Source organism: Heteronotia binoei, chromosome 2, assembly GCF_032191835.1.
Source record: "Heteronotia binoei isolate CCM8104 ecotype False Entrance Well chromosome 2, APGP_CSIRO_Hbin_v1, whole genome shotgun sequence".
In the NCBI taxonomy this organism is placed as follows: Eukaryota; Metazoa; Chordata; class Lepidosauria; order Squamata; family Gekkonidae; genus Heteronotia; species Heteronotia binoei.
The window spans coordinates 11,768,070-11,794,467 of NC_083224.1; the positions used below are offsets into that span (position 1 = coordinate 11,768,070).

At 51.0% G+C, this 26,398-nt stretch overlaps 1 protein-coding gene across 1 annotated transcript in view; it reads left to right on the forward strand.

Moving 5' to 3' along the window:
- Positions 1 to 26,398, forward strand: part of LOC132590741 (tyrosine-protein phosphatase non-receptor type substrate 1-like) — a 379,499-nt gene that overhangs the window by 129,084 nt on the left and 224,017 nt on the right. The window contains exon 2 of the mRNA XM_060263655.1: positions 19,136 to 19,213. Within this exon, the coding sequence (XP_060119638.1) occupies positions 19,136 to 19,213 (78 nt within the window). The remainder of the gene's footprint in view (positions 1 to 19,135; positions 19,214 to 26,398) is intronic.

The following is a 26,398-nucleotide window of genomic DNA, read 5'->3' on the forward strand; positions in this document are numbered from 1 at the left end:
AAGAGGAGAAAAAGAAGAAGGAGAAGAGGAAGAGGAGAAGAGGAAGAGGAGGAGAAGGAGAAGGAGAAGAAGAGGAGGAGAAGAAGATGCTATTGGATTTATATCCTGCCTTATTCTTAGAGTCTCAGAGCGGATCACAATCTCCTTTCCCTTCCTCCCCCACAAGAGACACCCTGTGAGGGGGGCGGGGCTGAGAGGGCTCTCACAGCAGCTGCCCTTTCAAGGACAACCTCTGCCAGAGCTGTGGCTGACCCAAGGCCATTCCAGCAGGTGCAAGTGGAGGAGTGGGGAATCAAACCCGGTTCTCCCAGATAAGAGAGCTCTGGCTGACCCGAGGCCATGCCACCAGGTGCAAGGGAAGGAATAGGGAATCAAACCCGGTTCTCCCAGATAAGAGAGCTATGGCTGACCCAAGGCCTTTCCAGCAGGTGCAAGGGGAGGAGTGGGGAATCAAACCCGGTTCTCCCAGATAAGAGAGCTCTGGCTGACCCAAGGCCATTCCAGCAGGTGCAAGTGGAGGAGTGGGGAATCAAACCCAGTTCTCCCAGAGAAGAGTCCGCACACTTCACCACTACACCAAACTGGCTCTCAACTGTAGCCCTAGACTGAAGGTCGTTGAAGGCCAGCACTCCTGTTTCTGAAGAACAGCGAGCTGCCTTAGAGCCCAAGAAGAAATTCCAACTGCGTAGCACTATAATGAAACGGGTTTTATGAAAGTCCAATGTCCCGATGCCATTAGCCACGTCGTAATCACTACAGAAGAGCCCCGTGGCACAGAGTGTTAAAGCTGCAGTCCTCAGCTCTGCTCACGACCTGAGTTTGATCCCCGGTGGAAGCTGGGTTTTCAGGTAGCTGGCTTGAGGTTGACTCAGCCTTCCAAGGTCAGTAAAATGGGTACGCAGCTTGCTGGAGGGGGGGGGGAGCGTAGATGACTGGGGAAGGCAATGGCAAACCACCCTGTAAAAAGTCTGCCGTGGAAACGTGGTGAAAGCAACGTCATCCCAGAGTCGGAAATGACTGGTGCTTGCACAGGGGACCTTTCCTTCCCTTTCCTCAATCGCTACAGGGAACAATAACATGACAGTCAAGAAAGAGAGAGCCTGTTGAGCTTGTATAACCAAAGGGCTAAATTCCAGTGCTCTACATAGGGGGAGAGCTCTGCAGCGAAATCTCTCCTGAGATTTGACAATGGCAGATGATAGGATGCATGATTATAGGATGGGGGAGACTTGTCTTAGCGGTAGTCTTAGTGGACCATACGCTGAACATGAGCCAACAGTGTGATGCGGTGGCTAAAAAGGCAAATGCAATTTTGGGCTGTATCAACAGAAGTCTTGTGTCTAGATCACATGAAGTGATGGTATCGGTTTACTCTGCTCTGGTAAGACCTCTCCTGGAGTCTTGTGTTCAGTTTTGGGCCCCACATTTTAAGAAGGATATAGACAAACTGGAACGGGTCCAGAGGAGGGCGACGAAGATGGTGAGGGGTTTTGAGACAGACCAAGTCCTATGAGGAAAGGTTGAAGGAGCCGGGGATGTTTAGCCTGGAGAGGAGACAGCTGAGAGGTGATAGGATCACCATCTTCAAGCACTTGAAGGGCTGTCATCTAGAGGATGGTGTGGAATTGTTTTTGTGGCCCCGGAAGGCAGGACCAGAACCAATGGATTGAAATTAAATCTAAAGAGTTTCTGGCTCAACATGAGGAAGAACTTCCTGACCGTCAGAGCGGTTCCTCAATTGAACAGGCTTCCTCCTCGGGAGGTGGTGGGCTCTCCTTCCTTGGCAGTTTTTCAAGAGAGGCTAGATGGCCATCTGACAGCAATGAGGATCCTGTGAATTTAGGGGGAGGTGTTTGTGAGTTTCCTGCATTGTGCAGGGGGTTGGACTAGATGACCCTGGAGGTCCCTTCCAACTCTAGGATTCTATTAAAGGTTGAAGGAGCTGGGCCTGTTTAGCCTGGACAGGAGGTGGCTGAGAAGTGATATGATCACCATCTTCAAGTACCTGAAGGGCTGTCATGTAGAGGATGGTGTGGAATTGTTTTCTGTGGCCCCAGAAGGCAGGACCAGAACCAATGGGTTGAAATTAAATCAAAAGAGTTTCCGGCTCAACATGTGAATTTAGGGGGAGGTCTTTATGAGTTTCCTGCATTGTGAGGGGGTTGGACTAGATGACCCTGGAGGTCCCTTCCAACTCTAGGATTCTATGATTCTTAGTGACTATTATTCCACAGCGCCGACAATCTCACTGAACCAATATAATTGAAACCAGAACATCAGAAAAAAATAGAAAATCGACATGGGGCTTTGGATTTTGAATGACCGAAAATGTATGGAAATGATATTATTCTATATTCTGTTTTTAATATTTGATGTCGCTTTTAACTTTTGTTAGCCGCCCTGAGCCCGTCTGGGAAGGGTAGAATATAAATTTGATAAAAATAAAATAATCGGTTCTCCTGGAGAAAACGATTGCTCTTGGAGGGTCGGATGCTATCCAGGGCTTTTTTTTTGTAGCAGGAGCTCCTTTGCATATTAGGCCACACACCCCTGATGGAGCCTGTGACGGAACCGGCCCGATTCTGCCTTCAGATTCGGTCCCGTCAACTCCCTATTGAGTCGCCAACTCCTGGAGGGAGCTATTTCTCCTCCTGCCACTGGGCTCGCTGCCACCACCTGCTCAGTCTAGGGGTTCAGATTGAGAGGAACAGGATTCCCAATCCCCCTCTCCAGTTCTGAGGCCAGGCCTCAAGGTCCTCTGCCACCTGGCCTTGGGTTTCACAGAGACCTCAGCACTTCTTTGGGGCACCCCTGGAGGATTGGCACCTTATCCAACTGCATGCCTTCCCCCTTCCCCGGGGCCCCCTTTATAAAGCAGCGTGGTCTAAGGCGGTTGGGGATCTATGTGGTACAGAGGTTGACTGCCAGCATTCAAAACAGAAAAAATATTTATTTACAGAGAAAAAGAAAGGGAAAGAAAAACAAAACAAAAACAGTTGCATATAAAAAGTTAGCACAGCACAGCACCCGCACAGCAAACAGCAAACAGCATGACAAAAGAAAGGTGTTATAAACTCATCCTACTGTCCCCTGGTCTAAACTTGCCCCGCCTTGGGTGATGACTTACTTGGTCCTGACTGCCTGGGGGCCTCACAGGCAGGAGCCCCCATGCTCACCACATGCTCCCTTGAGCGCCAGTTGCAAACTGCCTTCTCTTCCTGCTAACTCCAATACAAAGAACAAAGAACTTCCTGCCTCTCTAGGAGACTTTCCCCCCTAGAGTTGTTGGTTTGGCTCTGGAAGGGAGGGGGGGTTGGAGGGAGGCTAGGCCAAAGCCTGCTTAGGAGTTTAATGATCCCTCCCAATGAAGCACCAACATTGACTAAGATGGCGTTTCTCCACAGAGCCAATCCTCCAAGAGCTTACAGGCTCTTCTTACAGGGCCTACTGTAAGCTCCAGGAGGATTGGCTACATCGGGGGCAGGGGTTTTTTTTGTAGCAGGAACTCCTTTGCATATTAGGCCACACACCCCTGATGGAGCCAATCCTCCTGGAGTTTCCAGTAGGCCCTGTAAGAAGACACCAGTAACCTCTTGGAGATTGGCTACAGCAGGAAGGTGTGGCCTAATATGCAAAGGAATTCCTGCTACAAAAAACCCTTGCCCCTGATGTAGCCAATCTTCCCAGAGTTCACAGTAGGCCCTATAAGAAGAGACCTGTCAGCTCTTGGAGGACTGGCTACAGCAGGAGGGTGTGGCCTAATATGCAAAGGATTCCTGCTGCAGAAAACCCTTGCCCCTGATGTAGCCAATCCTCCTGGAGTTTACAGTAGGCCCTGTAAGAAGAGCCCTGTAAGCTCCTTTGCATATTAGGCCACACCCTGCTGAGGTAGCCAATCCTCCTGGAGCTTACAGTAGGCCCTGTACGAAGAGCCCTGTAAGCTCCTTTGCATATTAGGCCACACCTCCCTGCTGTAGCCAATCCTCCTGGAGCTTCCAGTAGGCCCTGTACGAAGAGCCCTGTAAGCTCCTTTGCATATTAGGCCACACCTCCCTGCTGTAGCCAATCCTCCTGGAGCTTCCAGTAGGCCCTGTAAGAAGAGCCCCGTAAGCTCCTTTGCATATTAGGCCACACCTCCCTGCTGTAGCCAATCCTCCTGGAGTTTCCAGTAGGCCCTGTAAGAAGAGACCTGTCAGCTCTTGGAGGACTGGCTACATCAGGAGGGTGTGGCCTAATCTGCAAAAGCGTTCCTGCTACCAAAAAAAGCCCTGATGCTATGGCATTAAACCCCGCTGACACCCCTCCCTTCCCCAAGCCCTGCCTTCTTTGGACTCCACCGCCCAAAAAAATCTCCAGGTATTTCCCACCCAGAGCTGGCTACCCTAAGAAATCCCAGGCTGAAAGCTGTTGGGCAGCAAACAATGGGAAAAGTTGCACGCCTGCCAGAAATCCTAGAGAGCCTCTGCCAGCTGGAATTGCCGGTAATGAACGAGAGAGAGAGAGAGAGAGGTCTGTGACCTGATTCGTCGTCAAAGGCAGCTTTGTGGGTTTGGGTGTTTGGACTTAGCCAATTCGAGCTTAATTCAGTTTATGATGCAAGTGTTAATCCTGGGGTGTCAAACCGGGGCCAAATCAGGCCCCCGGAGGGCTCCTAATCAGGGCCTCAAGCAACCGGCTGTCATCTGTTTCTTTCTCCCTCTCTCTCGCTCCCTTCTGCGTCGCAGCTTGCTTTGTAGGCTTCCCAATCCCCAGGTCCCAGCGGGGGATCCCCCGGTTTTACAGGCTTCCCCCCTCCCCCAGCCAGCTGGCCGGTGGGGGAAGCCCCACCCCCACAGCCATTATGCACCTCCATGAACGATTCCCATAGGGAATGATGGGGAATTGATCTGTGGGTATTGAGGGCTCTGGGGGGGGGCTGTTTTTTGAGGTAGAGGCGCCAAATTTTCAGTATAGCATCTAGTGCCTCTCCCCAAAATACATCCCAAGTTTCAAAAGGATTGGGGGTCCAATTCTATGAGCCCCAAAAGAAGGTGCCCCTATCCTTCATTATTTTCTATGGAAGGAAGGCATTGAAAAGGTGTGCCGTCCCTTTAAATGTGATGGCCAGAACTCCCTTTGGAGTTCAATGATGCTTGTCACAGCCTTGATCTTGGCTCCACCCCCAAAGTCTTCTGGCTCCACCCCTAATGTCTCCTGGATCCACCCCCAAAGTCTCCTGGCTCCACCCCCAAAGTCCCCAGATATTTCCCCAGATATTTCTTGAATTGGACTTGGCAACCCTACTAGATGGTCTGATCCAGCAGGGCTCTTCTGATGTTCTTATGAAGGCCTCAGCCTCTTATTGGCCTTCTAAAGGAACAAGTTGGTCACTGTGTGAGAGAGGATGCTGGACTAGCTGGACTCTTGGTCTGATTCAGAAGAGCTCTTCTTATGTTCTTAAAGTTGTTTTATGTTGCCAGGATAAGAAAGACTAGATTGAGAGCTACCTATGAAGGGGGACGCCAAAGCCGCATAGAAGGAGCCTCAGAGGCTCTGTAGAATTTGGATCTAACAAGGCCCTTTTTTTGGTAGCAGGAGCTCCTTTACATATTAGGCCACACCCCATGATGTAGCCACTCCTCCAAGAGCTTACAGGGCTCTTCGTACAGAGCCTACTGCAAGCTCCAGGGGGATTGGCTACATCAGGGGTGTGTGGCCTAATATGCATATGAGTTCCTGCTACAGAAAAAGCCCTGCAACACATCCCTGATGTAGCCAGTCCCCCAAGTCCAAGAGCTGCTTAGTATAGGGCCTACTGCGAGCTCCAGGGGGATTGGGATTTGGGGAGGGACGGTGGCTCAGTGGTAGAGCATCTGCTTGGGAAGCAGAAGGTCCCAGGTTCTAATCCCCGGCATCTCCAAAAAAGGGGCCAGGCAAATAGGTGTGAAAAACCTCAGCTGGAGACCCTGGAGAGCCGCTGCCAGTCTGAGAAGACAATACTGACTTTGATGGACCCAGGGTCTGGTTCAGTATAAGGCAGCTTCATATGTTCATATGTACATCAGGGGTGTGTGGCCTAATATGCAAAGGAGTTCCTGCTGCTGCAAAAAAGGCCTGGCTTTACCCTCATTGCAGCCTTGTGCTCAGGGCTGGCCCTGCCACTGGGCAAACTAGGCGATTGCCTAGGGCGCCAGCCTTCTGGGGGTGCCACATTGGGTGCCCCCCATGTGACTCGGCGACGCTATCAGTGCAGCGGGGGCACCAGACGTTCGCCTTTCATAGCGTGCCAGATGGTCTAAGGTCGGCTTTGCTTGTGCTTCTTAGGGGATAGGGAAGTCGGAAGCCAAACGTGGGGGGAGCTCAAGAAGGAGAACAGGGAGGGGCGGTGTTTTCGTGGCACTGAAGCCACTGCCTCGGCTAAGCAATAACTCTCGCCTTGCAGTGAGTATCCAGAGTTTAGAGCTATAAATCATACGCCAAGCCGGCGTAAAGTGCCACGCTGATGGATGGAGAGCAGGAGCCCTCAGCTGAACTAGATGAGATTCCGAGAGATGCCACAGTCCGTCTCTTGATGGCTTTTTCCCCCTCCCGAAAATCAGAAACGTACCTGTGGGAAAAAAGCGGGGCTGCAAATTTGACGAGGGCAGCTGCGGAGAACGGGGCTCGTTTGACTCTTTCCCCTCGGGCCTGTTTCTGCCACTCAAAACCGAGCCTTCGAGCTGTTTCTTGCCCACCCGTGGGTGAAAAGAGAAGGGTGGGAGGCCGTCTTTGGGACAAAGATGCCTTTTAGAGATGGCCAATGGGGAAGGGTTGACAATCCCCAGGTGGAGGCAGGGGATACCCCAGTTTGGAGGGCCCCCCCCACCGCTTCAGGGTCATCTGAAAGCGAGGGGGGGGAGGGAAATGTCTGCTGGGCACTCCATTATTCCCTATGGAGACCGATTCCCATAGGGTATAAGGGAGAATTGATCTGCAGGTATCGGGTTGGTGGGGGGGGGGAGGCTGTGTTTTTGAGGTAGAGGCACCAAATTTTCAGCATAGCATCCGGTGCCTGTCCCCAAAATACCCTCCAAGTTTCAAAAGGATTGGACCAGGCGGGTCCCATTCTAGGAGCCCCCAAACAAGGTGCCCCTATCCTTCATTATTTCCAGTGGAGGAAAGGCATTTAAAACGTGTGCGGCCCCTTTAAATGTAGGGTTGCCAAGTCCAATTCAAGAAATATCTGGGGACTTTGGGGGTGGAGCCAGGAGACATTGGGGGTGGAGCCAGGAGCAAGGGTGCGAAAAGCATGATTTAACTCCAAGGGAATTCTGGCCATCACATTTAAAGGGACCGCCCACCTTTTATATACCTTCCTTCCATAGGGAATAATGAAGGATAGAGGCACCTTCTTTTGGAGCTCATAGAATTGGACCCCCCGGTCCAATCGTTTTGAAACCTGGGGTGTATTTTGGGGAGAGGCACTGGATGCTATACTGAAAATGTGGTCTCTACCTCAAAAAACAGCCCCCCTCCCAGAGCCCCAGATACCCGCAGAGCCAGTTTGGTGTAGTGGTTAAGTGTGTGGATTCTTATCTGGGAGAACTGGGTTTGATTCCCCACTCCTCCACTTGCACCTGCCAGCATGGCCTTCGGTCAGCCAGAGCTCTGGCAGAGGTTGTCCTAGAAAGGGCAGCTGCTGTGAGAGGACCACACCAAATAACCTCGAGGGCCGTATACGGCCCTCGGAACAGAGGTTCCCCACCCCTGATGTAGAGTCAAGACTCCACAGAGTGCAAAGTCCTAGTGGGTGCACTTTGACCTCTCCTGATGGATGACTCTCCTGATGGAACTGCTAATGCCAGATAAAGAAACTGACTAGTCGCCTGTATATTGTTGTGAGCATTGGTTCCAGATAATACGAAGTGAATTGATCAAGACAAAGGTTTATAACCGAAACACGGCTTTTTAAACCTAGGGAACGTGTAATCATTTAAAAGGTAAAGGTGAAGTCCCCTATGCAAGCACCAGTCGTTTTTCAACTCTGGGGTGACGTTGCTTTCACAATGTTTTCATGGCAGACTTTTTACAGGGTGGTTTGCCACTGCCTTCCCCAGTCATCTATACTTTCCCCCCAGCAAGGCTGGGGATTCATCGTACCGACCTCGGAAGGAGGGAAGGTTGAGTCAACCTCCAGCCAGCTACCTGAAAAACCAGCTTCTGCTGGGATCGAACTCAGGTCGTGTGCAGAGGGCTCCGGCTGCAGTACTGCTTGGAGGGCAACAGTGGGAGGATTCTGGAGTTCTGGCCCTGCTGGTGGACCTCCTGATGGCACCTGGGTTTTTGGCCACTGTGTGACAGAATGTTAGACTGGATGGGCCATTGGCCTGATCCAACATGGCTTCTGTTATGTTCTTATGTGACACAGAGTGTTGGACTGGATGGACCACTGGCCTGATCCAACGTGGCTTCTGTTATGTTCTTATGTGACACAGAGTGTTGGACTGGATGGACCACTGGCCTGATCCAACGTGGCTTCTGTTATGTTCTTATGTGACACAGAGTGTTGGACTGGATGGGCCATTGGCCTGATCCAACATGGCTTCTGTTATGTTCTTATGTGACACAGAGTGTTGGACTGGATGGACCACTGGCCTGATCCAACGTGGCTTCTGTTATGTTCTTATTTCTAGGGCAGTGATGCTCTGTAGTCTTGGTGCTTGGGGGCAAGAGTGGGAGGGCTTCTGAAGTTCTGGCCCTGCTAGTGGACCTCCTGATGGCACCTGGGTTTTTGGCCACTGTGTGACAGAATCTTGGATTGGATGGGCCACTGGCCTGATCCAACAGGGCTTCTCTTATGTTCTTCTGTGACACAGAGTGTTGGACTGGAGGGGCCACTGGCCTGATTCAACAGGGCTTCTCTTATGTTCTTATGTGACACAGAATGTTGGATTGGATGGGCCACTGGCCTGATCCAACAGGGCTTCTCTTATGTTCTTCTGTGACACAGAGTGTTGGACTGGAGGGGCCACTGGCCTGATCCAACAGGGCTTCTCTTATGTTCTTATGTGACACAGAATGTTGGATTGGATGGGCCACTGGCCTGATCCAACAGGGCTTCTCTTATGTTCTTCTGTGACACAGAATGTTGGACTGGAGGGGCCACTGGCCTGATCCAACAAGGCTTCTCTTATGTTCTTCTGTGACACAGAGTGTTGGACTGGAGGGGCCACTGGCCTGATCCAACAGGGCTTCTCTTATGTTCTTCTGTGACACAGAATGTTGGACTGGAAGGGCCATTGGCCTGATCCAACAAGGCTTCTCTTATGTTCATCTGTGACACAGAATGTTGGACTGGAAGGGCCATTGGCCTGATCCAACATGGCTTCTCTTATGTTCTTATATGGAGCAGAGGTCCATCAGCGGCTAGTAGCCACAGGGTATTGTTGGAACTCTCTGTCTGGGGCAGTGATGCTCTGTATTCTTGGTGCTTGGGAGGGGCAACAGTGGGAGGGTTTCTAGTGTCCTGCCCCCACTGATGGACCTCCTGAGGGCACCTGGGTTTTTTGGCCATTGTGTGACACAGAGTGTTGGACTGGATGGGCCATTGGCCTGATCCAACAGGGCTTCTCTTATGTTCTTATGTGACACAGAATGTTGGACTAGAAGGGCCATTGGCCTGATCCAACAGGGCTTCTGTTATGTTCTTCTGTGACACAGAATGTTGGACTGGAGGGGCCACTGGCCTGATCCAACAAGGCTTCTCTTATGTTCTTCTGTGACACAGAGTGTTGGACTGGATGGGCCACTGGCCTGATCCAACAGGGCTTCTCTTATGTTCTTATGTGACACAGAATGTTGGATTGGATGGGCCACTGGCCTGATCCAACAGGGCTTCTCTTATGTTCTTCTGTGACACAGAATGTTGGACTGGAGGGGCCACTGGCCTGATCCAACAAGGCTTCTCTTATGTTCTTCTGTGACACAGAGTGTTGGCCTGGAGGGGCCACTGGCCTGATCCAACAAGGCTTCTCTTATGTTCTTCTGTGACACAGAATGTTGGACTAGAAGGGCCATTGGCCTGATCCAACAGGGCTTCTGTTATGTTCTTCTGTGACACAGAGTGTTGGACTGGATGGGCCATTGGCCTGATCCAACGTGGCTTCTGTTATGTTCTTATTTCTAGGGTAGTGATGCTCTGTAGTCTTGGTGCTTGGGGGGCAAGAGTGGGAGGGCTTCTGAAGTTCTGGCCCTGCTAGTGGACCTCCTGATGGCACCTGGGTTTTTGGCCACTGTGTGACAGAATCTTGGATTGGATGGGCCATTGGCCTGATCCAACAGGGCTTCTCTTATGTTCTTATATGGAGCAGAGGTCCATCAGCGGCTAGTAGCCACAGGGTATTGTTGGAACTCTCTGTCTGGGGCAGTGATGCTCTGTATTCTTGGTGCTTGGAGGGAGGCACAGTGGGAGGGCTTCTAGTGTCCTGGCCCCACTGGTGGACCTCCTGATGGCCCCTGGGTTTTGGCCACTGTGTGACACAGAGTGTTGGACTGGATGTTGGATACAGAGTGTTGGACTGGATGGGCCATTGGCCTGATCCAACAGGGCTTCTCTTATGTTCTTATATGGAGCAGAGGTCCATTAGGAGCTATTAGTCACAGCATATTGATGGAACTCTCTGTCTGGGGCAGTGATGCTCTGTATTCTTGGTGCTTGGGAGGGGCAACAGCGGGAGGGTTTCTAGTGTCCTGCCACCACTGATGGACCTCCTGAGGGCACCTGGGTTTTTTGGCCATTGTGTGACACAGAGTGTTGGACTGGATGGGCCATTGGCCTGATCCAACAGGGCTTCTCTTATGTTCTTATGTGACACAGAATGTTGGACTAGAAGGGCCATTGGCCTGATCCAACAGGGCTTCTGTTATGTTCTTCTGTGACACAGAATGTTGGACTGGAGGGGCCACTGGCCTGATCCAACAAGGCTTCTCTTATGTTCTTCTGTGACACAGAGTGTTGGACTGGATGGGCCACTGGCCTGATCCAACAGGGCTTCTCTTATGTTCTTATGTGACACAGAATGTTGGATTGGATGGGCCACTGGCCTGATCCAACAGGGCTTCTCTTATGTTCTTCTGTGACACAGAATGTTGGACTGGAGGGGCCACTGGCCTGATCCAACAAGGCTTCTCTTATGTTCTTCTGTGACACAGAGTGTTGGCCTGGAGGGGCCACTGGCCTGATCCAACAAGGCTTCTCTTATGTTCTTCTGTGACACAGAATGTTGGACTAGAAGGGCCATTGGCCTGATCCAACAGGGCTTCTGTTATGTTCTTCTGTGACACAGAGTGTTGGACTGGATGGGCCATTGGCCTGATCCAACGTGGCTTCTGTTATGTTCTTATTTCTAGGGCAGTGATGCTCTGTAGTCTTGGTGCTTGGGGGGCAAGAGTGGGAGGGCTTCTGAAGTTCTGGCCCTGCTAGTGGACCTCCTGATGGCACCTGGGTTTTTGGCCACTGTGTGACAGAATCTTGGATTGGATGGGCCATTGGCCTGATCCAACAGGGCTTCTCTTATGTTCTTATATGGAGCAGAGGTCCATCAGCGGCTAGTAGCCACAGGGGTATTGTTGGAACTCTCTGTCTGGGGCAGTGATGCTCTGTATTCTTGGTGCTTGGAGGGAGGCACAGTGGGAGGGCTTCTAGTGTCCTGGCCCCACTGGTGGACCTCCTGATGGCCCCTGGGTTTTGGCCACTGTGTGACACAGAGTGTTGGACTGGATGTTGGACACAGAGTGTTGGACTGGATGGGCCATTGGCCTGATCCAACAGGGCTTCTCTTATGTTCTTATATGGAGCAGAGGTCCATTAGGAGCTATTAGTCACAGCATATTGATGGAACTCTCTGTCTGGGGCAGTGATGCTCTGTATTCTTGGTGCTTGGGAGGGGCAACAGTGGGAGGGTTTCTAGTGTCCTGCCACCACTGATGGACCTCCTGAGGGCACCTGGGTTTTTTGGCCATTGTGTGACACAGAGTGTTGGACTGGATGGGCCATTGGCCTGATCCAACAGGGCTTCTCTTATGTGACACAGAGTGTTGGACTGGAGGGGCCACTGGTCTGATCCAACAGGGCTTCTCTTATGTTCTTATGTGACAAAGAGTGTTGGACTGGATGGGCCACTGGCCTGATCCAACAGGGCTTCTTTTATGTTCTTATGTGACACAAAGTGTTGGACTGGAGGGGCCATTGGCCTGATCCAGCAGGGCTTCTCTTATATTCTTATGTGACAAAGAGTGTCGGACTGGATGGGCCACTGGCCTGATCCAACATGGCTTCTCTTATGTTCTTATGTGACACAGAGTGTTGGACTGGATGGGCCATTGGCCTGATCCAACAGGGCTTCTGTTATGTTCTTATTTGTGGGGCAGTGATGCTCTGTATTCTTGGTGCTTTGGGAGGGGCAACAAGGTGAGAGCTTCTGGTGTCCTGGTCCCACTGGTGGACCTCCTGACGGCACCTGGGTTTTTTGGCTACTGTGTGACACAGTGTTGGACTGGATGGGCCATTGGCCTGATCCAACATGGCTTCCGTTATGTTCTTATGTGACACAGAGTGTTGGACTGGATGGGCCATTGGCCTGATCCAACAGGGCTTCTCTTATGTTCTTATGTGACACAGAGTGTTGGACTGGAGGGGCCACTGGTCTGATCCAACAGGGCTTCTCTTATGTTCTTATGTGACAAAGAGTGTTGGACTGGATGGGTCACTGGCCTGATCCAACAGGGCTTCTCTTATGTTCTTATGTGACACAGAATGTTGGACTGGAGGGGCCATTGGCCTGATCCAACATGGCTTCTCTTATGTTCTTCTGTGACACAGAGTGTTGGACTGGAGGGGCCACTGGCCTGATCCAACAGGGCTTCTCTTATGTTCTTCTGTGACACAGAGTGTTGGACTGGAGGGGCCACTGGCCTGATCCAACAGGGCTTCTCTTATGTTCTTTTGTGACACAGAGTGTTGGACTGGAGGGGCCACTGGCCTGATCCAACAGGGCTTCTCTTATGTTCTTCTGTGACACAGAGTGTTGGACTGGAGGGGCCACTGGCCTGATCCAACACGGCTTCTCTTATGTTCTTATATGGAGCAGAGGTCCATTAGGAGCTATTAGTCACAGCATATTGATGGAACTCTCTGTCTGGGGCAGTGATGCTCTGTATTCTTGGTGCTTGGGAGGGGCAACAGTGGGAGGGTTTCTAGTGTCCTGCCCCCACTGATGGACCTCCTGAGGGCACCTGGGTTTTTTGGCCATTGTGTGACACAGAGTGTTGGACTGGATGGGCCATTGGCCTGATCCAACAGGGCTTCTCTTATGTTCTTATGTGACACAGAGTGTTAGACTGGATGGGTCATTGGCCTGATCCAACATGGCTTCTCTTATGTTCTTATAACTTCGCAACTTGATCTGACTCCCTAAACTTGATTCTCCCTAAAAACCTACTCTGCCCTATTGTCTTCCCTGTTTGTGTATTCCAGGCATCCCCACTGCTTCTTTTTAATATGAGAACAGCTGTTGGAAGTAGCATTCCCTCTAAGCCGAGTCAGCGTGAGCTCGCTCACGGTTTTTTAGCCTCCGGCTGACCCATTTTGGTCTTCGCTCAGGAAAGACGGCGCCAGGGCCAACTAATTGATGCAGCAGCTCACCACCTGAATTCCAGTCGCTCACCAAGTAGAATCTTTGCTCACAAGACTCCACAGCTTCGTGGGAGCATTCGCTGGGGGCCAAATTGCCGTAGCGGTAAAACCAGGGCTGGAGAAACCCACATTTCAGTCTCTCAGGTTGCCACAGAACTCCCTTGGTGTCTCCGGTCCATTCACTATGCTTCAGCCTAGCCTACTTTGCAGGGGTGTTCCAGAGTGTTAAAGCTGCAGCACTGCAGTCGTAAGCTCTGCTCACGACCTGAGTTCGATCCTCGGCGGAAGCTGGGTTTTCAGGTAGCCGGCTCAAGGTTGACTCAGCCTTCCCTCCTTCTGAGGTCAGTCAAATGAGTCCCCAGGAAGGCCATGGCAAACCACCCCGTAAAAAGTCTGCCGTGAAAACGTTATGAAAGCAATGTCACCCCAGAGTCGGGAATTACTGGTACTGGTGCTTGCACAGGGGACCTTTCCTTTCCTGTGAGGGACAAGGACTTACCAGGGCCCCAAACTCCAGCACTGATCAATCAGGGCTCATTTTGTAGCAGGAGCTCGTTGCATATTAGGCCACACACCCCAGGTGAAGCCAATCCTCCAAGAGCTTACAGGGCTCTCAGTACAGGGCCTACTGTCAGCTCCAGGAGGATTGGCTACATCAGGGGGGTGCAGCCTAATATGCAAAGGAGGTCCTGCTAGAATTCCTTACAGGGTTCTCAGTACAGGGCCTACTGGAAGCTCCAGGAGGATTGGCTACATCAGGGGGGTGTGGCCTAATAGGCAAAGGAGGTCCTGCTAGAATTCCTTACAGGGCTCTTCGTACAGGGCCTACTGTAAGCTCTAGGAGGACTGGCTACATCAGGGTTGTGTGGCCTAATATGCAAAGGAGATCCTGCTAGAATTCCTTACAGGGCTCTTTGTACAGGGCCTGCTGGAAGCTCCAGGAGGATTGGCTACATCAGGGGTGTGTGGCCTAATAGGCAAAAGAGGTCCTGCTAGAATCCCACCCCTGCTTACAGGGCTCTAAGTATATGGCCTACTGGAAGCTCCAGGAGGATTGGCTACATCAGGGGGTGTGTGGCCTAATAGGCAAAGGAAGTCCTGCTAGAATTCCTTACAGGGCTCTTTGTACAGGGCCTACTGGAAGCTCCAGGAGGATTGGCTGTATCAGGGGTGTGTGGCCTAATATGCAAAGGAGGTCCTGCTAGAATTCCTTACAGGGCTCTCAGTACAGGGCCTACTGTCAGCTCCAGGTGGACTGGCTACATCAGAGGGGAGTGGCCTAATATGCAAAGGAGTTCCTGCTACCAAAAACTCCCCTAAAACCCTGGCAACCTAACCTGCCCTTTTTGCCTCATCGTTCAATGGCAGATCTGATTGTTTTCTGTCTGGATACCTCTCCTCCCACCCCCTCTCCCCCTTTCCCGCCCCATAACCTATTTAACTGCTACTTCCTCCTCTCCTCCATCCTGAATCTTTTACCCCCCCCCCCGTCCCATCCAAAGCCTTCCTCCCCCTCCCCCCATAAACTGCATAGATCGAGGCGGGCAGCCGTGTTGGTCTGAAGCAGTTGAACAAAGCAGGAGTCAAGTGGCACCTTTAAGACCAACCAAGTTCTGTTCAGAACGTCAGCTTTTGTGTGCTCCCTAAGCACACTTTATCCGACAAGGGGATCAGGTATTGTGGCTGGAATACATGCAGTTTGTTGATGAAGAGGGCATAACATAAGAGAAGCCATGTTGGATCAGGCCAATGGCCCATCCAGTCCAGCACTCTGTGTCACACAGTGGCCAATATATGTGTGTGTACATACATACACACACACGCGCACACACACACACATATCGCACTGCTACAGCACCAACCCCAAATCAGACTTTTCCCTGCAGCCACTGTGGCCGGACCTGCCTGTCCCGCATGGGTCTTGTCAGCCACCAGCGAGCCTGCAGCAGACGTGGACTACTGCAACCTTTCTTAAATCTTCGTTCGCGAAGTCAAGCCGAGAGAGAGAGAGAGAGAGAGAGAGATACTGTGGCTAATAGCCACTGATGGACCTCTGCTCCATATTTTTATCCAGTCCCCTCTTAAAGCTGGCTATGCTTGTAGCCGCCACCACCTCCTGTGGCAGTGAATTCCACATGTTAATCACCTTTTGGGTGAAGAAGTACTTCCTTCTATCCGTTTTAACCTGACTGCTCAGCAATTTCATTGAATGCCCACGAGTTCTTGTATTGTGAGAAAGGGAGAAAAGGACTTCTTTCTCTGCTTTCTCCATCCCATGCATAACCTTGTAAACCTCTCTCATGTCACCCCGCAGTCGACGTTTCTCCAAGCTAAAGAACCCCAAGCGTTTTAGCCTTTCTTCATAGGGAAAACGTTCCAAACCTTTAATCATTCTAGTTGCCCTTTTCTGCGCTTTTTCCAATGCTATAATATCCTTTTTTGAGGTGCGGTGACCAGAATTGTACACAGCATTCCAAATGAGACCGCAAACTAACCAATCACATGGTCACGTAAAACAGTGCGGCTTGGCCATTTGGTCTGGATGGCCCTAAAAGGTGATAAAGTCCCCTGCCAAATGGTGTTGTTTCTGCAAATCTAGGTAAATCGCAAAAAGGACACGTATATCCTAGTTGCGGTCCACCCAATCTGCTTATCAACATCAATCTATGCCTTATAAACAGCATTCTAGTCTGCCATTGGGGAAAAACCCACAAGAATGCATCAAATGAAAATGGGTTAAGTATATGTAATGAGATAAATTGCACGGAAGCTTTTATCAGTTTTCTTGCATCCGTGTGTTTTCCTTGGGGAAGGCTTTGGAAGGGGGGGGGTGAGAAGGCATTTACGGGGGGGGGGGCGTTCAGGGGAAGAGAGGGAGCCCTCGGGAAAGCATCGGATGCATTAGACGCAAACAGGCGCTTGTCCCCCCCCTCCCCACCCCAGCAGGAAAGAACCGCAAGAGAGACAGGCAAAGGTCTTTTGCAAGAAGGAAGGGAACGAATTCCACCAGCCCACCTTAAGAAGAAGAAGAAAGGGGAGGGAAGGAAGGAAGGGGGGGGGACATTGTGTGGCTGATTCAAGGCAAGCGAGGGGTGACCTTAGAAAAACAAGTTGGCTTGGAGCTAGCGAGCAGAGGGGGCAGCAGAAATACCCCCCCCCCCTTTCCAATTGTCCAGCTTTTTTGCAAAAACCATCGGAGAAGTAGGATCCAGCCGTTCCCAAAAGCTTCGACTTGGGGCGGGGAGAGAGTAGATTTCCCCCTCTTTTTTCTTCTTCCTCTCGAACTGGCACATTGTTGCGAAAGGGAGCCCGGTGAATGCTAGGCAACCGAGGGGCGAAGGGGGGGGGGGGGTGTTCGAGTCTCTGCCTGCTGAACCAGCAGCCGCGCAGAGAAGAAGAGAGAAAAAGCCAGAGCCGAGGCGAGGGAGCTGCAGAGAGACACAAACAGACTGACAAGCGCGGGGAAGGTGACTGCTTGGGATCTGGAAGGAGGAGAAGAAGCCTGAAGCCCCCTTTTTTTTGGATGTTTCCCCTCCAACCCTGCTTTGGTCCTTTGCTTGTAGGTGCTGGCCTCTTCGCCTTCCCGAGCGACCATTGCAGCTTGCATCTATTTTTTTTTTTTTTTTTTGCAAAACATTAAATCTGCCCGCTTTTCTTCTGCAAAAGAAGCTGGCATCTTTTTTTTGCAAAACATTAAATCTGCCCGCTCTTCTTCTGAAAAAGAAGCTTGCATCTTTTTTTGCAAAACCTTAAATCTGCCCCCCCTTCTGCAAAAGAAGCTTGCATCTTTTTTTGCAAACATTTAAATCTGCCCCCTTTGCTTCTGCAAAAGAAGCTTGCATCTTTTCTGCAAACATTTAAATCTGACCCCTTTGCTTCTGCAAAAGAAGCTTGCATCTTTTTTTTGCAAAGCATTAAATCTGCCCCCTTTTCTTCTGCTTTCGTGGGACTCTCCCGGGCTTCTTGGCGGAGGAATAATACGAAGAAGAAGGGGGTGGGAGGGGGGGCACAGATGCAGAGTTGGCATCGGATCCAGCGGGCAAAGGGGCAGTTTTCCCGTGGGGCATCCTGGCCCTTCTTGGAGTAACCCCGGGCTGCCCGTGGATGCGCCTCCAGGTGAGGACGTGTGTAACCGTGTGCGTGGTGTGTGTTTGTGTACGTGTTCGCAGGGGGGGGGGGGGCAGACATGCAAAAAAACCTGGATCATTTTAGGGGATGGAGCTGAAGAACACCCCCCCCACCACCACCACCTCGTCGCCCTGCTTGCTTAGTCTCCTGTCTCTCTGTTCCCCCCCCCCCCCCCCTACTATTTTGACTTTCTTTCTGTTTGTTAATAAATTTTTGTTATTAAGTTTCATACAGGGAAAATTGGGGAGGGGGTTCATGGGGAAAGACTTAAGGGAAAGAATGCAAAAAAAAAAAAAAAACCCACCCCAGATTGCAGCGATTTGGACTTTAAAAAGAAGAAAAAGTCTGTCGTTCATTACGCCTGCAAGCGGTGTTTTCCTCGAAGCGGAGCTAGGGCGAGCTGGCGCCCAGATTTTGAGCCTCCTGCTCACCCGGGGTTGCCTTAGCTCGGGCAAAACAGCCCCGGAGCTCAGTCATTTGTGCAATGGCTCCCAACTTGAAGGCCCAGGAGCTCGCAAAGTAGAATTCTTGCTCACGAGGTTCTGCAGTTTAGAGGGAACGTTGCCTGCGAATATTCGGAAGGATGACATCAACGTTACCTTTGAGATTCTACAAACGTCCAGCCCACTAGGAAGGGGCCGTGTCCTTTCTCTCTGGTCCTTGATGGGTTCCCTTTCAGAATATCCATCCAGGGGTTCATCCGAACCAGCTCCTTTTCCCAACAGGGTCTGCGAAAGGTCACACAGTGTTTCGATTTGTCTAGACCTCCTTCTCCGGCCCTGCGTCAAGGAGAACAGAGAAAGGGGCACCCAACTTCTGATTCATCCACTCTTAAAAATAGGTTTGGCACGGGTTTGGTTTGTTTTTTTTGGCTCTTGGAGCTGCCTTCCTCCGTTCAGGAGATGAAGTTGTGCTCCCCCCCCCCCCCTTGAGTCATCTGACCTGTGCACAACAAAATAAATGATATATATTTCTTTTGCTGCGCGCTGGGCAGATGAATCAAGCCGGGGTGGAAGGGGGGGAGTGCAGATTCGTCTCCTAAAATGAGGAAGGCGGCCACGTAACGCACGCTGTCTTGTGAGCAAAGATTCTACTTTGGGGCGCTCTTGGCATTGAGGTGGTGAGCTGCTGCTCCCATGGCTTTGCCCTGGGGCCCTTCCCCCCCCCCCCCCGGGAGCGAAAACAACAAACGTGTGAGCCGGAAGCTCAAAAGCTGTGAGCCAGCTCACGCGAACTCAGCCTAGAGGGAACACTGCTAGGCACGTACCCGCTGCCTTCTCTCGATCAGCTGACTTTTTCATGTCCCCCATCCTAAAACTCTTTTTTTTGTTTCCCCCCTCTCCCTATTGCTTCCAGTGATCATGGAACCTTGGCTCTCTTATCCCAGATGTCTTCTGACCTGCGTGTTCTTCTTGGTGTTGTCTCCCTGGCCAGGTAAGGGTTCTGCCGGCTTCCTTTCTGGGTCGAGGATGTGTTGTTTTTTTGGAAAGAACCCTGTTTGCCTCCCTTCTCCCCTCCTAATGCGATGCGCTCAGTTTCTCCGCAAAACCCATTTCTCGTTGATGTTTTTTTTGTGTCGTGCATGCGAGATGGTGTCCCTCGGCGTCGTCTGGTCCAGAGCAGAACGAAGGGACAGTTTTGGAAGGGGAGGCGGTCTGGGGGAAGAGATGCAGCCGCAGCCTCTGAGCTCGATGGAGCTTGACCTTCTTTCCTCCTTCCCTTTGCAAAGATGTTCTTCCAAACAACCGCCCACGTCTGGTTTTTCTGGAGGCACTGTGGTGACATGCACTGACAGGTTCAGGGAATGGAGCGTTCCCCCCACCCCCCCTCCATGCACACACACCCTTCGCTGCCTGCCGGAGAAAATGCAAGAAGCAGAGGTGCCCGAGTCCCCGATGGAGGAGGGCGGAGGAGGGATTGGCACTGTGACTCAAGTTGGCATTTGGCTGGCATGCCAGGTGGGGTGGTGGTTGTGGGAAGGAGGGGAAGAGAAGGCGACGGAGAGTACTGGAACCAAGCAGTTGTTTTGCTTTTCGATACAGAGAGTTTGGGGCAGGCGTAATGCTTGGCGCAAAGGGTGATGAACACGTGGAATTCACTGCCACAGGAGGTGGCAGCGGCTACAAGCATAAACAGCTTCAAGAGGGGATTGGATATGAAGCAGAGGTCCATCGGTGGCTATTAGCCACAGCGTATTGTTGGAACTCTCTGTCTGGGGCAAGTGATGCTCTGTATTCTAGGTGTTTGGGAGAAGTAACAGTGGAGGGCTTCTAGTGTCCTGGCCACACTGGTGGACCTCCTGATGGCACTTGGGGTTTTTTGGCCGCTGTGTGACACAGAGTGTTGGACTGGATGGGCCATTGACCTGTTCCAGCAGGGCTTCTCTTATGTTCTTATGTCTGGGGCAAGTGATGCTCTGTATTCTTGGTGCTTGGGAGGGGCAACAGTGGGAGGGCTTCTGGTGTCCTGGCCCCACTGATGGACCTCCTGATGGCACTTGGGTTTTTTGGCCACTGTGTGACAGAGTGTTGGACTGGGTGGGCCATTGGCCTGATCCAGCATGGCTTCTTGTGGAACTCTCTGTCTGGGGCAGTGATGCTCTATATTTTTGGTGCTTGGGAGGGACAACAGTGGGAGGGCTTCTAGTGTCCTGGCCCCACTGATGGACCTCCTGATGGCAATTGGGTTTTTTTTGGCCACTGTGTGACACAGAGTGTTGGACTGGATGGGCTAGAAGAAAGGAAAGGAGATTGTGAGCCACTCTGAGACTCTTCGGAGTGGAGGGCGGGATATAAATCCAATATCTTCATCTACCTCACAGGGTGTCTGTTGTGGGGGAAGAAGGGAAAGGAGATTGTGAGCCGCTCTGAGACTCTTCGGAGTGGAGGGCGGGATGTAAATCCAATATCTTCATCTACCTCACAGGATGTCTGTTGTGGGGGAGGAAGGTAAAGGAGATTGTGAGCCTCTCTGAGACTCTTCGGAGTGGAGGGCGGGATATAAATCCAGTATCTTCATCTACCTCACAGGGTGTCTGTTGTGGGGGAGGAAGGGAAAGGAGATTGTGAGCCGCTCTGAGATTCTTCGGAGTGGAGGGCAGGATATAAATCCAGTATCTTCATCTATCTCACAGGGTGTCTGTTGTGGGGGAGGAAGGGAAAGGAGATTGTGAGCCTCTCTGAGACTCTTCGGAGTGGAGGGCGGGATATAAATCCAGTATCTTCATCTACCTCACAGGGTGTCTGTTGTGGGGGAGGAAGGGAAAGGAGATTGTGAGCCGCTCTGAGACTCTGAAATTCGGAGTGGAGGGCAGGATATAAATCCAATGTCGTCGTCTTCTTCTTCTTCTTCTTCTTCTTCTTCTTCTTCTTCTTCTTCTTCTTCTTCTTCTTCTTCTTCTTCTTCTTCTTCTTCTTCTTCTTCTTCTTCTTCTTCTTCTTCTCTGCATTGTAATATATAATGAAATGATTGTACAACTCATGGCCTGGTTGCTAACAGGCCACGGTCCACAGCCCAGGGGTTGGGAACCTCTGCGGTAGCTCACAAAATAGAATCTTTGCTCACGAGACTTCACAGCTTAGAGGGAACATTGGTCGTCGTGTCAGTCTGTGTTAGAAGAGCTGGATTCGGGTCCGGGGGCACCTTCAAGGCCAGAGCTTTCAAGAGTTGGAACTTCCTTCATCAGATACGAGCCGAAATGGAGATCCTGGAGCCCTTATCTCCCACTCAGGAGGGAGAGGTGTTACACGGAAGGGATGCAAAGGTACCATGCAAAAGGTAACCCAGTTGACTGGAGCAGGGGAGAACTGCTTGGGGACGGAGCATCTGGAGCACCCCTACCCGGGGGTGGGATTCTAGCAGGAGCTCCTTTGCATATTAGGCCACACACCCCTGATGTAGCCAGTCCTCCAAGAGCTTACAGGGCTCTTTTTGGTAAGCTCTTGGAGGATTGGCTACATAAGGGGTGGAGTTCTAGCAGGAGCTCCGTTGCATATTAGGCCACACCCTGCTGATGTAGCCAGTTCTCCAAGAGCTTACGAAACAGAGCCTTGTAAGCTCCGAGAGGATTGGCTACATCGGGGTGTGTGTGGCCTCATATGCAAAGGAGCTCCTGCTAGAATTTCACCCCAGCCCCTCCCACTTTCTGACTGGAATAGAAGGGCTCAGAGAGCTCCATTCCGGCTTGTATCCGACGAAGGGAACGTTGACTCTCGAAAACTCCCAAATCTTGTTGGTCTTCAAGGAGCTCCCGGACTCAAATCGAGGTCTTCGAAGGTCACCTCCTAGGTTTGCTGGATGGTCTCGGAGTTGCCTTCTTGAAGATACTTTCCTCACGACTCCTGGAGAAAGCGTGTGTGTTTGTGCATGTGGAAGTTCCCCCCAAATCTGACCTTGGGGCATCTTTTTGGAGTGTGTGACGTCTCTATTTCAGTGATCGATGGGAGCCTTAGCAGACCAGTGTGAGTTTTATGTCTTTTTATTCCATTATATTACCTGCCTTGGGCATCAGGGATTAGGAGGGTTATAAATCACAACTACGGAAGACTCTTTTTTCCCCCCAAAAGCTTGGGCCTTTAACTCAGGGGTGTCAAACATGTGGCCCAGCTCCTATCAGGCCCCCGAGCGACTGGCTGTCGTCAGCTTCCTTCTCCATCTCTCTTGCTTCGTTCTGCATAGCAGCTTGCTTTGCCAGGCTCTCTCAATCGCACAGCAGAGCCACTGAGCCAAGCCTCCCTTCTCTTCTCTTGGCTGAGGCGCCTCCCCCTCCTTGTCCCCCCGGGGAAGGGAAGAAAGAGCCAGAGCTTCCTTTGCCCAGTTCCCTGGATCCCATGGGAGAAATACAAAGAAAGCACCTTTAAGACCAAGGAGTGCTAATATTTTCAGCATGTTTTAAGGCGAGGGTGTCAAACTCACTTGTTATGAGGGCCGGATCTGACATAAATGAGACCTCGTTGGGCTGGGCCATGTCAGGTTGGGTCAAGCCATGTCGGGCCGGGCCACACGTGTACCTATTTAAGATTAGGTAGGAGAGATATAAACTTTATAAAGAACACAGACAAACACAAATATATTTTTTTAAAAACTTAAAATATGCTTAAAATGTTAGCACTCGTTGGTCTTAAAGATGCTTTCTTGGTATTTCTCCCATGGGATCCAGGGAACTGGGCCAAGGAAGCTCCAGCTCGTTCCTTCCTTCCCCAGGGCACTAGGAGGGGGAGGAGCCTCAGCCAATAGAAGGAAGAGAGGCCTGGCTCAGTAGCTCCGCTGTGCGATTGAGAGAGCTTGGCAAAGCAAGCCCTTCCCTCTTCCTCCCCAAGGGAGGAGCCTCAGCCAATGGAGAAAATAGAGGTTTTGCTCTGTATCTCCTGTGCGATTCGGCAAGCCTTGCAACCCAAGCTGTTATGCGGAGGGAAGCAAGAGAGAGGGAGAAGGAAGCAGATGACAGCCAGTTGCTCGGGGGGCCTGATAGGAGCCCTCCGGGGGCCTGGTTCGACCCCTGAACTACATGTTTGACAGCCCTGTTTTAAGGGGTTTTAAAAAAAAAAAAATCTTTAATTGTGTTTGTCTGTGTCCTTTATAAAGTTTATCTCTGGGCTACTTAATCTTAAATAGGTGTACACACGGCTTGGTCTGACATGGCCCGACGCAAGCCCCAGCCCAGTAAGGTCTCATTTATGTCAGATCCAGCCCTCGTAACAAATGAGTTAACAGGTTTGTCCTTGGAATAAAGCAGTGGACAAGTGCGCCTTTAAGACCAACTCATTTTTATTCAGAATGTAAGCTTTCGTATGCGCTTAAGCGGACTTCATCGGACAAAATGGGAATGGAAGCAGCCGTTCTTAATACAACTGGGCAGTGTAGAATCGTGGGAATGTTTTTAGCAGATTAAAAGAATCACCAATAGGGATCTGTGTTTGTTAGCGTTAGGACAAAGCAGGGCTGAAGCAACGCGATAAAAAAAAAAAGGCAGACTGCTGTCGTAGGCGTGAAGTGCCATAAATCTAGGTAGCGTTCTGGCTTGGTTCGTTTATCCTTGCACATACTCGCTGTGAACTCTAAGGCTAGTAAATGCGTTTTTGTCTGATGGGTGTTTTGAAAGTTCTGGGTTCGGGATACAACCTCCAGGTACCTGGAGATCTCCTGGGATGACATCTGATCTCCAGGCAACAGAGCTCCGTTCCCTTGCAGGAAGTGGCTGCTTTGGAAGGCGGGCTCGATGGCATGATGCCCTGTTGAAGCCCCGCCCCAAGCCCCGCCCACCTCAGGCTCCACCCCCAGAATCTCCAGGTATTTCCCAACTTGGAGATGACAACCCTAAAAATCAAGGCCAGCCAATAAAGCTGGCTACCTGAAGAGTCTTGCTGGTTTTTAGACTGTCCCCTTTGGCTCTCCCTTTAACACCAGATTGATCTGCAGCGATTTCACGCGCTTATCCCAGGGGAGTCTGGTCAGGAGCGCTTTGGAAGGTGTAGAGCAGGGGTGTCAATCATGCGGCCCGGGGGCCAAATCAGGCCCCTGGGGGGCTTCTATCAGGCTCCTGAGCAACTGGCTCTTGTCTGCTTCCTTCTGCGTCTCAACTTGCTTCACTAGGCTTGCTCAATTGCACAGGAGCTACAAAGCAAAACCTCTATTTTCTCCATTGGCTGAGGCTCCTCGCTTGGGGAGGAAGGGGGAAAGGCAAAGCTTGTTTTTCCAGGCTTTCTCAATCGCACAGCAGAGCTACTGAGCCAAGCCTCTCTTCCTTCTATTGGCTGAGGCTCCTCCCCTTCCTGGTCCTCTGGGTGGGGGGGAGGGAAAGAGCCCGAGTTTCCTTACCCACTTCCCTGGATCCTATGGGAGAAATACAAAGAAAGCACCTTTAAGACCAAGTGCTAATGTTTTAAACATGTTTTAAGTTTTTGTTTAAAAACTAGTTGTGTTTGTGTCCTTTAAAAAGTGTATATCTCTGCTACCTAATCTTAAATAGGTACACACAGGGCCCAGCCCGACATGGCCCAGCCCAACAAAGTCTCATTTCTGTCAGATCCAGCCCTCATAATAAATGAGTTCGACACCCCTGGTGTAGAGGGCTGGTGCGGTCTCCTAAGTCAATTAATTTTAGGCAAGAGCTACGCTACGCACCGTTTTGGGGTTGTCACCAATATTGAGCTCAAATGAAAACATTACTAGAGAATCTCGCCTCCGGTTCATCTTTTTTATTGACATGTATTGTAACCTGTCGAAAGTTGCTAACACAACCTTTGAGGATCGTGCCCATCTGCTTGCCATTTAAGGCAATAGAGTCATATGATCCCCAGGTCTTTTTTCTTTTTTTTGAAACGGAATGCACAGGAACACAGTTCCGCTTGCTTGGCGTCTTGGGGCATGGCCTGATATGCAAATGAGTCCCCAATGGGCTTTTTCTACGCAAAAAGCCCTGTGCAAACAATGGTGATGTCAGGGGGCGTGGCCTAATATGCAAATGAGTTCCTGCTGGGCTTTTTCCTGCCCAAAAGGTCCTGTGCAAAACAACGGTGATGCCAGATGATGTGGCCTAATATGCAAATGAGTTCCTGCTGAGCTCTTCTACCAAAAAAGCCCTGTGCGAAACAACAGTGATGTCAGGGGTGTGTGGCCTAATATGCAAATGAGTTGCTGCTGGGCTTTTTCCTGCCCAAAAGGTCCTGTGCAAAACAACGGTGATACCAGAGGATGTGGTCTAATATGCAAATGAGTTCCTGCTGAGCTCTTCTACCAAAAAAGCCCTGCGCAAAACAACTGTGATGTCAGGGGTGTGTGGCCTAATATGCAAATAAGTTCCCACTGAGGGTTTTGTGTGTGTGTGTGTGTGTGTATGTACACACACACACATATATTGGCCACTGTGTGACACAGAGTGTTGGACTGGATGGACCATTGGGCTGATCCAACATGGCTTCTCTTACGTTCTTACCGAAAAAAAACCCTATGCAAAACAACGGTGATGTCAGGAGGTGTGGCCTAATATGCAAATGAGTTCCTCTTGGGCCTTTTCTACCGGAAAAAACCCCTGTGCGAAACAATGGTGCTGTCAGGGGGTGCGGCCTCATATGCAAATGAGTTCCTGCTGGACCTCTTCTACCCAAAAAGCCCTGCGCGAAACACTGCTGATGTCAGGGGTGTGGCCTGATATGCAAATAAGTTCCTGCTGGGTTTTTATTCTACTAAACCCCCCCCTGCATATCCCCAAACCTCGCCCAGCCTCAGTTCTCCATCTGGATAATGGGAACAACAGTGCTGTTTGTTCTCGTTGCCCAGCAGTTGTAAGAACAAGTTAACTGCGGAGCAGGCGAGGACCCAGTTGGTCATGTGCCTGAGGACATTCTCTCCGTACCCAATTTGTCCTCGGCCAACCTTTCTCTTGAAAACTTTCCCAGAGAAAAAGATGGCTCCGTAGCCTCCCTCACCTCCTGATAGGTGCTCATCCAGTCGTAACTAACAACCATTGTCGGCAGCTTGTTCCGCTACTTAAATGGCCATTAAAGTTCCATTTGGGGGAAACCTTGGGAGGGAAAAAAAGGAAAACCAGCCTGCGGTTTAAGGGCTGTTACATTTGCCTCAGGAAATGCCAGCGTTCGGGCTGGAGTGTCCCCGCTGCAA